Source organism: Dictyostelium purpureum (genome assembly GCF_000190715.1).
Source record: "Dictyostelium purpureum unplaced genomic scaffold DICPUscaffold_466, whole genome shotgun sequence".
Classification (NCBI taxonomy): Eukaryota; Evosea; class Eumycetozoa; order Dictyosteliales; family Dictyosteliaceae; genus Dictyostelium; species Dictyostelium purpureum.
Genome location: NW_003519800.1, coordinates 84 through 10,931, shown reverse-complemented (window position 1 = coordinate 10,931; position 10,848 = coordinate 84). Strand labels below are relative to the sequence as shown.

The following is a 10,848-nucleotide window of genomic DNA, read 5'->3' as shown; positions in this document are numbered from 1 at the left end:
TTATCCATTATTTATACATTATTATTATCCATTATTCCCTATAACACCCCCCCCAATTTTGTTAAACCTAATTTTATAAATATACACATAACTACCAAAAATTTTATTCAATAAAATCTATCTCTTACACTAATAATATAAATTATATCATTAAGTAAGATTTTTTAAAAAAAAAAAACTATATCTTTATGTAACTTCAAAATATTTTCATTTCCCATATTAATTTTATATGGTAAAAGACTTTAAAAAATTTCAATCTCTCATATAAAATCAATATGGTAAAAGACTTTAATTTTTTTTTTTTAAATTTTTTTTATATTATATATCACCTCAAAATCAAATAAAATTTTTTTTTAAAAAAAATTAAAAATTTTCATTTTTTTATTTTATTTTTTTATTTTATTTTATTTTCAATTTTAAAAAATAATCATATTATAATAAATAATGAAAGTATAATAATAACAGAGATAATATTAATAATAATAATAATGATAACAGTAATAAATAATGGTATGGGATTATTCTTTGTGATCTTTTGTTTTGGCTATGATTATGGAGCTGAAATTTTAAAGATTTAAAATAATACCACCAGTATTGATCAACACGTATAAACTATTTGTAAGATCAGAAATGACATCCATCAAACCACCTTTAAACATTCTTAGAAGCAGATTCTAGCCTATTAAACAATATAAACCAGTCTTCAAACTAATATTAATCACAAGTTCAGATACCATGGTTCAATTGTGCTACTCGTAGGGTTTAAACAATAATAAGGCAATAACCCACTTTTTAGGCTATGTTTACATAATAATTTCAAACGTACTTATCACTCATTCAACTATTAAATACCTAATCATATCCTTCAATCAATATAAATATTTAAAAATAAACAATAAACAATCCTAATAACCAAAATAATAATAATAATAAATACCTATTTCTACCAAAATATACATTGATAAAGACTTTTCATGTAAATAATCTAAATAATATAAACAATATCAATAATAACACATGAATAATCAATGAATTATAATAATAATAATGATTATAATAATTATAATAATTATAATAATAATAATCCTATTAATAATAATAATAATAATAATAATAATAATAATAATAATAATAATAATAATAATAATAATAATAATAATAATAATAATAATAATAATAATATAAATAACAATAATTATTACAAAAACTATAACAATAATCAAAATAATCAAAATAAAGCGTTACAACAATAATAATAATAGAAATAACAATTACAATTACAATAACTATCAAAATAGTAGCGATAATGATGGTGATAGTTATTGATGATAATAATAACAATGATAACAAAAATTATAATAATACAAATAGTAATGGCGACAATAACAGTAATAGTAGTAATTATAATGGACCCAAATTGGTAAATGCATTTGGTAATTTAATGAATTTCGAATTATCAAGATGAAAACATATGGAAATTTTAATTGAAGAAATAATATAGTAATAATAACAACAATGCAAAAACAATGCTCTCATGAATAAGCTTTTGTATAACAATGAATAGCAACACAGTATATAGCAAAGATTCAAGAGATACTATCGACGATTGGTCAAATAAAAAGATTAGTGAATGGTTAACATTATTAAAATTTCCCATAGAAATCATTTCAACTCTCGAGTTTTGTGTAGTAGATGGAGGAACATTAGTTTTTATTTCTGATAATTTACCAAATGATGTTTAATTAATTTCCTTAGGCCTGAATGCTATGGGCAAAAGATTAAAATTTAAAACCTTTTAGAAAAGTTATTAGCTCAAAAATAAAGTCAATATCAACCTTTAGGTTATAGTAACAACAATAATAAAATAAAAATAAAACAATTTTGATTGATTTATTTGTTTATAATTAATTCTTTTTATTTGTTTCTTTTATTAATTTTTATTATTTGTTTTTATAATATTATTTATTTGTATAGAGTTCTTTTAATTGCCCCTTTAAAATTTGTTTGAGTTTTAAGTGTTAAAAATTGTTTTTTTTTTTTTGTAATTTATAATGACGAATGTGCAACGTTATATAATTTCATTAAATAACAATCAAATTTGGATAGTGGGTGGGTTTATAAAAGAAAGAATAAAGTTAAAAAAAAGCAGATACGTGTGTTTTCATTATGCAAATGTGTGTTAGATTAATTTTATTTTATATAAAAACAAACACTCACTATACCCATATTAGAAATAGCTTTTACTTTTTTTTTAAAGTTAAAAATATATTTATTATTTTTTTTAATATTTTTAATAATTTTTATTATTCATTTGTCCTATCTTTAATTTTTTTTGTTTATTTGGGTGAGTGGGTTTTTTTTTGTTCATATTAAATAACACAAAAACTAATAATTTACCCCCTCCAACAATGCAACATTCTCCATATTACTTTTTTTTTGAACTTATAAACAATCACATAATTTTTAAATACCCCTTTAATAGTATAATAACAATAACCAAATATATTAATATTATATAAAAATATAATATTAAAAAATTAAATATTAAATTCATTATTTAATTTTAATTTTTTTTTTTCTTTTTTTTTTTTTTAAAAAAATAATAAAAACTTGTCTTATAATTACTATTCATTAATTCAGAAAAAAAAAAATAAAAGATGGATAATCAAACTTTAACAAATAATAATAATTTATTAGGAAGTGACAGATTTTGGTAAGTAAAATTAATTATAGTTTTTTATTTTTTAAATTATTAAAACTAATTTTAAAATATATCTATTAAATTTTATAGCTTAAAATGTAAAACTAACTCAACTCCTTTATGGAGAAGGGGCCCAGAGTAAGTTTAACATAATTAATTTATTGTTTTCAAAAATATTTATTTTTTTATTTTTTTATTTTTTTATTTAGCAAATGTATTTTGTGTAATGCTTGTGGGATCCAGTACAAAAAACTGTTGAAAATTTTCAATGAAAACAATTATGGTTGTGAACATCAAATCAATATAAACCCATTTTCACTGATACTTTCGGTATTCATGGGAGGAGTATATTATACAATTCCAGATCTAAAATTTATCTTAATAGCTCTTTTTAGTTTCCCAGTAGTCAAGGATAATACATTTACCTTTAGCTATAAAGGATTCACGTTTAGTACCGATGAAAAAACTTTTTTGAAATACCACTGCTCAAATTGCCCCCAAAATAATTAATTTTAAGAAAAATAAAAAATTTAAAACTTAATTTTTTCTAAAAAAAAAATAAACCAATTCAAAGAAAATGATAATGTAAAAAGTAGGAACTATAATTTATTTCTTTTATAATTGAATTTTTAATTTTCACATGTTGGTCATTTTTTACTGCTTTGTGGATGCAGTTATTTCTTTGGATGTAAAAAACTGATATAATAAGATTCAACCTTCGTCAAACTTTTTTTTCTCCCAGAACGTTGACAGTCATTGATTGTACCTGTTTGTTCCACTTGTCTAATGTTTTTGATACTGTTGATTTATGTACACCCAATTTTTTTTTGAGCTTGACTTTAGATTTCTGTTTTTAAAGGTTAACATTGAGTATCGAACTTTATCACTTAACCTCATTTTGTTTAAATATTATTGGTAAATGATATTTTATTTATGATATAATAAAAGTTGGAGTCTACTATGATTACTGTTATTGTTGCCACTAATATTTGTATTATTACTATTACTTCTGCTACTGCTATTTGTACTATTATAATTTTTGTTATCACCATTATTGTTATTATTATCATCTTCTTCCTTCACCATGATTATCGCTACTATTTTGATAATTATTGTAATTACTATTTCTATTATTGTTGTTGTTATTGTTGCTATAACATTTTGTTTTGATTGTTTTGATTGTTTTGATTGTTTTGATTGTTTTGATTGTTTTGATTATTGTTATAGTTATTGTAATTATTATTATTTTTGTTATAATTATTGTTATTAATGATCTTACAAAAAGTAACACAATGATCAATATTGGTGGTGTTATTTTAAATCTTTAAACTTCAGTTCCATCATAACCAAAACTATTTCAGAATCCAATACTATTGTTTTGGTGAAAAAATTTATTTTTTTATATATCTCATTTTTGTTTATAAAAGTATAATGATTATAATTATAATAGTAAAATAATAAAATCTTAATAAAAAAAGAAATAATGAAATTTTTAAAAAATAAAATATTTGATAAAAAAAAAAAAAAAAAAAGAAATAATGAAATTTTTAAAAAATAAAAAAAAAAATTTTATTTTTATTTTTATTTGTTTTTTTTTATTTTATTTTTTATTGTTTTGTTGAATATATTTTTTGATGTTATTATTTCTAATTTCTAAATTAAATTGTACATCATACCAATATGATGTCTTTTTAAAACATTACCATATGGGTTCTGGTTAGTTTTAATAATAATTTTAATTTTATAAAAAAAATTTAAAAAAAATAAAATAATTAAAAAAAAAAAATTTAAAAAAAAAATTTAAAAAAAAAATTGAAAAAAAAAAAAAAAAAAAAAAAAAAAATCGCCAAATCACAAAAAGATACAACCAAGATCATTATTAAAAATGATTAGAAAAAAAAAAAATTAATGTTTAAAAAAATCATGAAATCGTTCCTCTTATTAATTTTAAAAATAAATACATATTAAAATTTTTAAGAAGAAAATGGGTATTTTTTTAAAAAAATTTAAGCCACTTCAATAATTTTTCATATTAATTTTAAAAAATAAATATACATTATAATTAAATGTAAAAAAAAGCTATTAATAAAAAAAAATTGGTGTGTAAACCACTGTATTTATTTATAACATTAATTTTATTAATAAATACACATCGAAATTGGTGTGTGGAAAAAAATTAAAAAACCCTAAAAGATACTATCAATTATTATTATTTTTTTCGAATTGAAACTGATGATCAATGAGTTTAATGATAAGGAAGAGTTTTTAATTTATAATTTAACAAATTTATTTTTTTTTTTATTTTTATTTTTATTTTTTAATTTTTTTTAATTTTTTTTTTAATTTTTTTTTTTTTTTATTAAATTAAAATAATCCATTAATTTCAATTTTTAAAAAAAAAGATTCTTGGCAATACACAGTTTAGTTTTTAGTAATCATATACCAGATAAAAGTTTTGACAATTATCGACTAATAGTTAGAGAATTATTTAATGGAAAGAAATTTTATTTGATGAGTTTGATGAATATGTTTGGGTATAAATGAAAAATTTTTTTTCACAAGATGATATCGAGATGGTGAGGAAGAATCTTTTGAAAGTGAATAATTTAATTTAGATCTGATTTTTAAATGGATATTAAAATTTAAAGCAATTCATAGAACCTTACATTATGAAGGTTATGGTACAGATGAAAAGAAAACAGATATGGATTTCATTTAAAAAAATAAACAATGTAAAATGATATTAAAAAAACTTTTAATTTATTTATTTAATTTTATTTTTAAAAAAGAAAAAATTATAATTTTGATTTTGATGCTGCTTCATTTTCTGATTTAATTTTGACAAATTCAGCTATGCCACAAGCATTGCAAAGATAAAGGGGCTTGGATGTAATCTTACATTTGATTTTTTTACTCTTTCTCCAAGCAACAGAAAACCGACTTAGACATGAAGAGCAACCTGGTTCTCTGTGAATTTCTATCTTTGGATGCTTTTTTGCCTTGGTTTTGTGAATGGAGCCATGATTCCCGTCATTAATCACTTCTATGAAATCATATTGATGGAATTGTGAAAAAGCAAAATCCTTTGATCTTTTACGGGAACATTTTTTAACTGGGGAACACTCATCATCGCAATTCAACAAAATAGTCACCCCGGCCTGGCTAGTTGTTGGTGCACAATCAAAAAAATGTTTATAAATAGCTGGGTAAGCTGGGGGAATCATTGGAAGAGTTAATGATGTTACCATTGATGGGGGAGCTGTAAACGGTGTTGAAGCTACCATCGGTGTGGAACTTTCCATTGGTGTATATGTCGCCATTGGTGCATATGTTACTCTTGGTGCTGGTGATACCATTGATGGAGGAGTTGTAAACGGTGTTGAGGCGAGAATTAGTGCGGATGTTTCCATTGGTGCAGATGATACCATTGGTGAATATGTTACGATTGGGCCTGGTGATACCATTGGTGCAGATGATACCATTGGTGGTGGTACCATTGGTGAATAAGTTACGATTGGGGCAGGTAAAACCATAGGGCCTGGTGATGGTATCATTGGTGCAGATGTTACTAGTGATGCCATTATTCCAGATGTTGCCATTGGTGCTGGTGATACCATTGGTGTGGCAACTGGTGCTGATATCATTGATGTTGGAACTGATGTTGCACCTTGAATGGGGTAGTGATTATAGCCGTAATTATTAAAATTATTAAAATTATTAAAGTTTATATTATCATCACTATTTTCAGAACCATTCATAATGGCGTTTCTAAAAGTAGATTTTTTGCCATATTGAAAAATTGAAGTATCACTTAGACTGGTACATGATGTACTAGAGGTGTAATTATAGTTATTATATACATAAATGACATCACTTTTAATTGGCGGGAGTTCATAGCCACAACCTTTGGGATCATCCGTACTAATCTTGTGTAGTGGATAATAGAAATTTGAATAACGATTATCTTTGCTTCCTTTTTCATAATAGTTGGTTTGGGATTTAATAATACGGTGAACAAATCCTGGGAAACTAGAACCCAAAATAAAAGATAATGGTTCAACCTAAAAAATTATAATTTAAAAAAAAAAAAAAAAAAATTAGTAATCTAAAACAAATTTATTAGATATATTTATTACTAACAGATTTTTTGTCTTCATTTTCAGTATAAATATAGGAGCTGTCCATTTTTTTTTTTTTTTTTTTAGTTTAATTAAATGTTTTGATTTGATTTATAATGATGAAATAAAAAAAAAGTAATTAGTATTTATAATTTTTTTAAAAATATTAAAATAAAGAAAAATTATTATTATTTAATTATTTTTATTAAATCATTTTTACTTTTTGGGCTAATTATATACATAATAGGTGAATAAAAAAAAATTTCCAAACTTAATTTAATTATTGTTAATTTCTATTAGGATTTGGTTATAAATGTATTTTTGAATATCATCATAGATATATTTTCGTTATTATTATTATTGTTATAGTGTTGTTTTATTATTTATTACTACAATTACAACAAATTTTTTTTTTATTGTCAAAAATCAAAAGGTTGATAAATGTGCTTATAACTGTGGTATATGTGCTATATGAAGGGGTAAAAATATAATTGCTTATATATTATTTATTGGTTATATTATTTAATTAATTTTTATTTTATTTTTTATTTATTTATTTTTTATTTATTTTTGAATGATAAAGTATAGCAAATATATTATTTATGCATATTTATTTTATTGGTTCTTAGTGTGTGTGAAAAAAAAAAAAAAATAATAACAATATTTACTTACTATTTTTATCCAAATTTTAAGTTAATTTTTTTATTTACAAATTTAGAAAAATTTAACGTAGTTTATTTTTCTATAACATTATTCGCAATGTATGAAGCCATTATCGAATATTTGAAACTTATGACTGTAATGGCAGTGATTTAATTTAAATATATTAGAGTGATAATATTTTGCAAAAAAAAAAAAAAAATTAAAAAAATTAAAATTTTAAAATAAAAAAAAAAAGAAAATTGATGTGTTTTTTTTGAAAAAAATAAAGTTTTTTTTATTATTTTTTTTAATTTTTAATATTTTTTTATTGAATAAAAAATAATTAATTTACAACAATAATATTATTTTGCATATTAAAAAAAAAGTTAATATGCTGTTTTATTGTAAAAAAAATTAATTGTAATTATATTTATATTTTTAGTAATGTGTTTGAGTGGTTGTGTGTTTGTGTGGTAATTGTTGTTGAGTTCAATCAAAAATCAAAATAAAAAAAAAACTGGTGTAGGTGTGTTAAAGTGTTTATTGTGTGTTAATCAAAAATACACAATCTCCAATATCACATCCCCAAAAAAAAATTAAAAAATTAAATTTTTTTTTTGAGTTTTTGTGTGTTAAAAAAAAATTTATTTTATCAACATCAATATTATTATTATCATCAACAATATAATTTTTATTATTTTGTTATAATAAAGAGTTATAATATTTTTATCTATCAATTAATTTTAATTGTATATTTACTTTTCTTACATCCAAAAAAAAGTTAATTTTTTTTTTTTTTGTCTATAAATATCTTAAAGAAATGGAAAGCAATGATGGCAGTAAAGTTCTTAAAGTAAGAAGAAATAAAACCAAAATAGAGAAGCCAGTGGCATGCTATTATTGTAGAGCTAGGGTCTCACCAGAGTGGAGAAGCAGTTTGGTAGAAATTGATGGTGTTTTAAAAAAAGTAGCTGCATGTATTGCATGCGGTATCAAACATAATTTTAATTAACAAAAAAGAAAACAAAATAGTATCCACAGACTATTAAATTAGGATGTAGCAATAGAAGGATAAAAACAATAAAAAAAATCTTCTTTAATGATTTATTTTTAAATAAATTTAATTTTATATAAATTATAGTTTTTTTTTATTTATAAAGGTTTTCTAAAATAGTTTTTTAATTTTTGCAGTATGTGAGGTTAATGTTTGTACAAATACTAATCCTTCTACTTTGTCTATTCTTAGACTTGAACTTAAAAATGGGCATAACAACAGAAGACCACAATCCATTCTGTCAGGCAGCGATTCATATTATGATTCTATGATTGATGTTTCAATTGAATGAAATGCATCTTGACATACCCTAACTAAGTTTTTTGATGGATCATGAAACATCTTTTTTGATAACCGTTCTTTACCAATTGACAAAAGATTTTAAATTGTAATGGTCAACTTGAATTTTATTCTCTTCTAAATATTGTTTCACTGCGAACTACATTTATCATGTGAAATGATTGGCACCCTTTCAGACACTTAATTTTTATATGCATAGTATTCTAAAGTTCATTGTGTGTCGTTTTGTAGATAGAGTTTAGAATCTTATCATTTGGATAAATGAATAAGATAACCATCATAAACAATGTTTCCCCAAAACCTTACATTAACCCCACCCTTTTTAATACTTGTCTTGATTTAGATTCTTGAATATTGTATATTTTTTATGAAAGAAATTAAAAAATTAATTTTAATTATTGTTAAAGCGGTTCAAGTTTTCCCACACATTTGTTATATCAAAATTTAATGCGAAAAAAAGTTAAAAATTTGGTGGGTTTTTTTTTTGTTATTTCAAATTTGTGCAAACTTGTTTCGCTCTTACAATATTTTATTTTTTTTTAGAAAAAATATTTTAAATTTTTTTTTTTTTTTTTAATTATTAGATCAACATTTCCGTTCATTATTTATAATAACAATCATTATTACACTTTCTTTCACCTATAAAATCTTTATCATAATCACCATCATTGAAAAAAATGGAAAAGAATAATGAAAATGATAATCTTCTAATATATAGTCCGATCTAATCAGCAAACTATTTTAGGAGCTGATTACGACATTAGCTACTGTGTGTTGACAATAAAAAACTACCCAAAAGTTTCAATAAAAGATATTGATTAAAAAATTCCAAGGTCACCAAAAACATCATCATCCTCTAATAACAATTCCAATCAAAAAAAAGAAGAGAGTATATATAAAATTACCTATTTTTATAAAATTACTAAAAAAATATATTATATCTACAAAGTAAAAAAATTTAAATCATTTCTTTATTGAATAAAATAAAAATAAAAAAAAAATTTAAATATAAAATTAAAATTATTTTAGTATAGTTATATTTAATTTATTTATAGTTGTTTTTTAATTTTAATTTTTTATAAAAATAATTAGTATTGTTTGAATTTTAAAAGTAATATTGGAATTAATATGAAAATATAAAGATTTATTTTGGTTTGAAATAAAACAAGTTTTTGGTTTCTAGGTTTTCAAATTTTTGAATTATTTGTGGTGTTAAAACTTGATCAAAAAATTGATATTTAGGGCCGTTCCACTCTACGTAATATCTACCGAGTTTTATGACGAATTGGTCACGGCTGACACGGGAACATTTGAATAGCCTTTTGATTAAATCCGATATATGTTCAACAGAGGTATAAATTCTTAACATATATACGTCTTTAATAAGAGGGACAATGTGGCTGTACACGGCATATTGATAGTCTACTTTGTATGGAGCTAGGGCCTTTAGAATCTTTTTATATTGAAGACCGCAGCTATTGCATAAATAGCAATAGCTATGAAAAAAATTTAAAAAAAAAAATAATTAATAGTCTATTTAAATAGTTTTTATTTTTAAAATGAATACTTACCCAGGGCCTCTTCTCCATTCACATGAATCATCTGTTTTGCATCTTTTACTATTTTATTTTCTATTGTTAATATTAAATTTTTTAAAACAATTTTTTTACAATATAATGAAAATATACATACCAAATTTTTGGCTCTGTTACAGGTGGTCTACCAGCTTTTTTCTTTTGTGAGCTATCAATTGGAATATAGTAACTTTTTCTTTTATTAACTTTTGCAGGTGTTTGGTTTTGGGTATTTGATGATTTCATATTTGTTGTTTGAATTTTTAATTATAATGAATAATCTTTTAAAATACGAAACAGTTTTTATATCTTTTTTTTTTTTTTTTTTTTTGAGAAAAAATTAAAAATAAATATAAATCCAATTTAAATATAATTTAAAAAAATAATATTTATGTAATGTTTATTTAATTATAATTTTTTTGTTAGATTTGATTTAAATTGGGAACTATAATTTAGTAT

At 21.8% G+C, this 10,848-nt stretch overlaps 8 protein-coding genes across 8 annotated transcripts; 5 read left to right on the top strand and 3 right to left on the bottom strand.

The window, feature by feature from the left end:
• Positions 1-1,028: 1,028 nt before the first annotated feature.
• On the top strand, positions 1,029-1,253 carry DICPUDRAFT_158705 (uncharacterized protein; the record flags this gene model as incomplete). Its single annotated transcript, XM_003293744.1, has 1 exon — positions 1,029-1,253. The coding sequence occupies one exon, from the start codon at positions 1,029-1,031 to the stop codon at positions 1,251-1,253; it is 225 nt and encodes a 74-aa protein (XP_003293792.1).
• A 56-nt stretch (positions 1,254-1,309) lies between these two features.
• DICPUDRAFT_158704 (uncharacterized protein) lies at positions 1,310-1,465 on the top strand (the record flags this gene model as incomplete). The annotated part of the gene is made up of 1 exon (XM_003293743.1): positions 1,310-1,465. One exon carries the CDS (start codon positions 1,310-1,312, stop codon positions 1,463-1,465), a length of 156 nt encoding a protein of 51 aa, XP_003293791.1.
• Positions 1,466-1,556: 91 nt separating this feature from the next.
• DICPUDRAFT_158703 (uncharacterized protein) lies at positions 1,557-1,742 on the top strand (the record flags this gene model as incomplete). Its single annotated transcript, XM_003293742.1, has 1 exon — positions 1,557-1,742. One exon carries the CDS (start codon positions 1,557-1,559, stop codon positions 1,740-1,742), a length of 186 nt encoding a protein of 61 aa, XP_003293790.1.
• Positions 1,743-2,657: 915 nt separating this feature from the next.
• Positions 2,658-3,211, top strand: DICPUDRAFT_84315 (uncharacterized protein; the record flags this gene model as incomplete). The annotated part of the gene is made up of 3 exons (XM_003293741.1): positions 2,658-2,713; positions 2,792-2,839; positions 2,911-3,211. The coding sequence occupies 3 exons, from the start codon at positions 2,658-2,660 to the stop codon at positions 3,209-3,211; spliced, it is 405 nt and encodes a 134-aa protein (XP_003293789.1).
• A 417-nt stretch (positions 3,212-3,628) lies between these two features.
• DICPUDRAFT_158701 (uncharacterized protein) lies at positions 3,629-3,787 on the bottom strand (the record flags this gene model as incomplete). The annotated part of the gene is made up of 1 exon (XM_003293737.1): positions 3,629-3,787. The coding sequence occupies one exon, from the start codon at positions 3,785-3,787 to the stop codon at positions 3,629-3,631; it is 159 nt and encodes a 52-aa protein (XP_003293785.1).
• Positions 3,788-5,496: 1,709 nt separating this feature from the next.
• Positions 5,497-6,886, bottom strand: DICPUDRAFT_84314 (uncharacterized protein; the record flags this gene model as incomplete). The annotated part of the gene is made up of 2 exons (XM_003293736.1): positions 5,497-6,762; positions 6,842-6,886. 2 exons carry the CDS (start codon positions 6,884-6,886, stop codon positions 5,497-5,499), a joined length of 1,311 nt encoding a protein of 436 aa, XP_003293784.1.
• A 1,395-nt stretch (positions 6,887-8,281) lies between these two features.
• DICPUDRAFT_84313 (uncharacterized protein) lies at positions 8,282-8,807 on the top strand (the record flags this gene model as incomplete). The annotated part of the gene is made up of 2 exons (XM_003293740.1): positions 8,282-8,438; positions 8,653-8,807. 2 exons carry the CDS (start codon positions 8,282-8,284, stop codon positions 8,805-8,807), a joined length of 312 nt encoding a protein of 103 aa, XP_003293788.1.
• Positions 8,808-9,842: 1,035 nt separating this feature from the next.
• DICPUDRAFT_99760 (uncharacterized protein) lies at positions 9,843-10,635 on the bottom strand (the record flags this gene model as incomplete). Its single annotated transcript, XM_003293735.1, has 3 exons — positions 9,843-10,311; positions 10,387-10,434; positions 10,508-10,635. 3 exons carry the CDS (start codon positions 10,633-10,635, stop codon positions 9,960-9,962), a joined length of 528 nt encoding a protein of 175 aa, XP_003293783.1. The 3' UTR covers positions 9,843-9,959.
• Between the last annotated feature and the right edge of the window lie 213 nt (positions 10,636-10,848).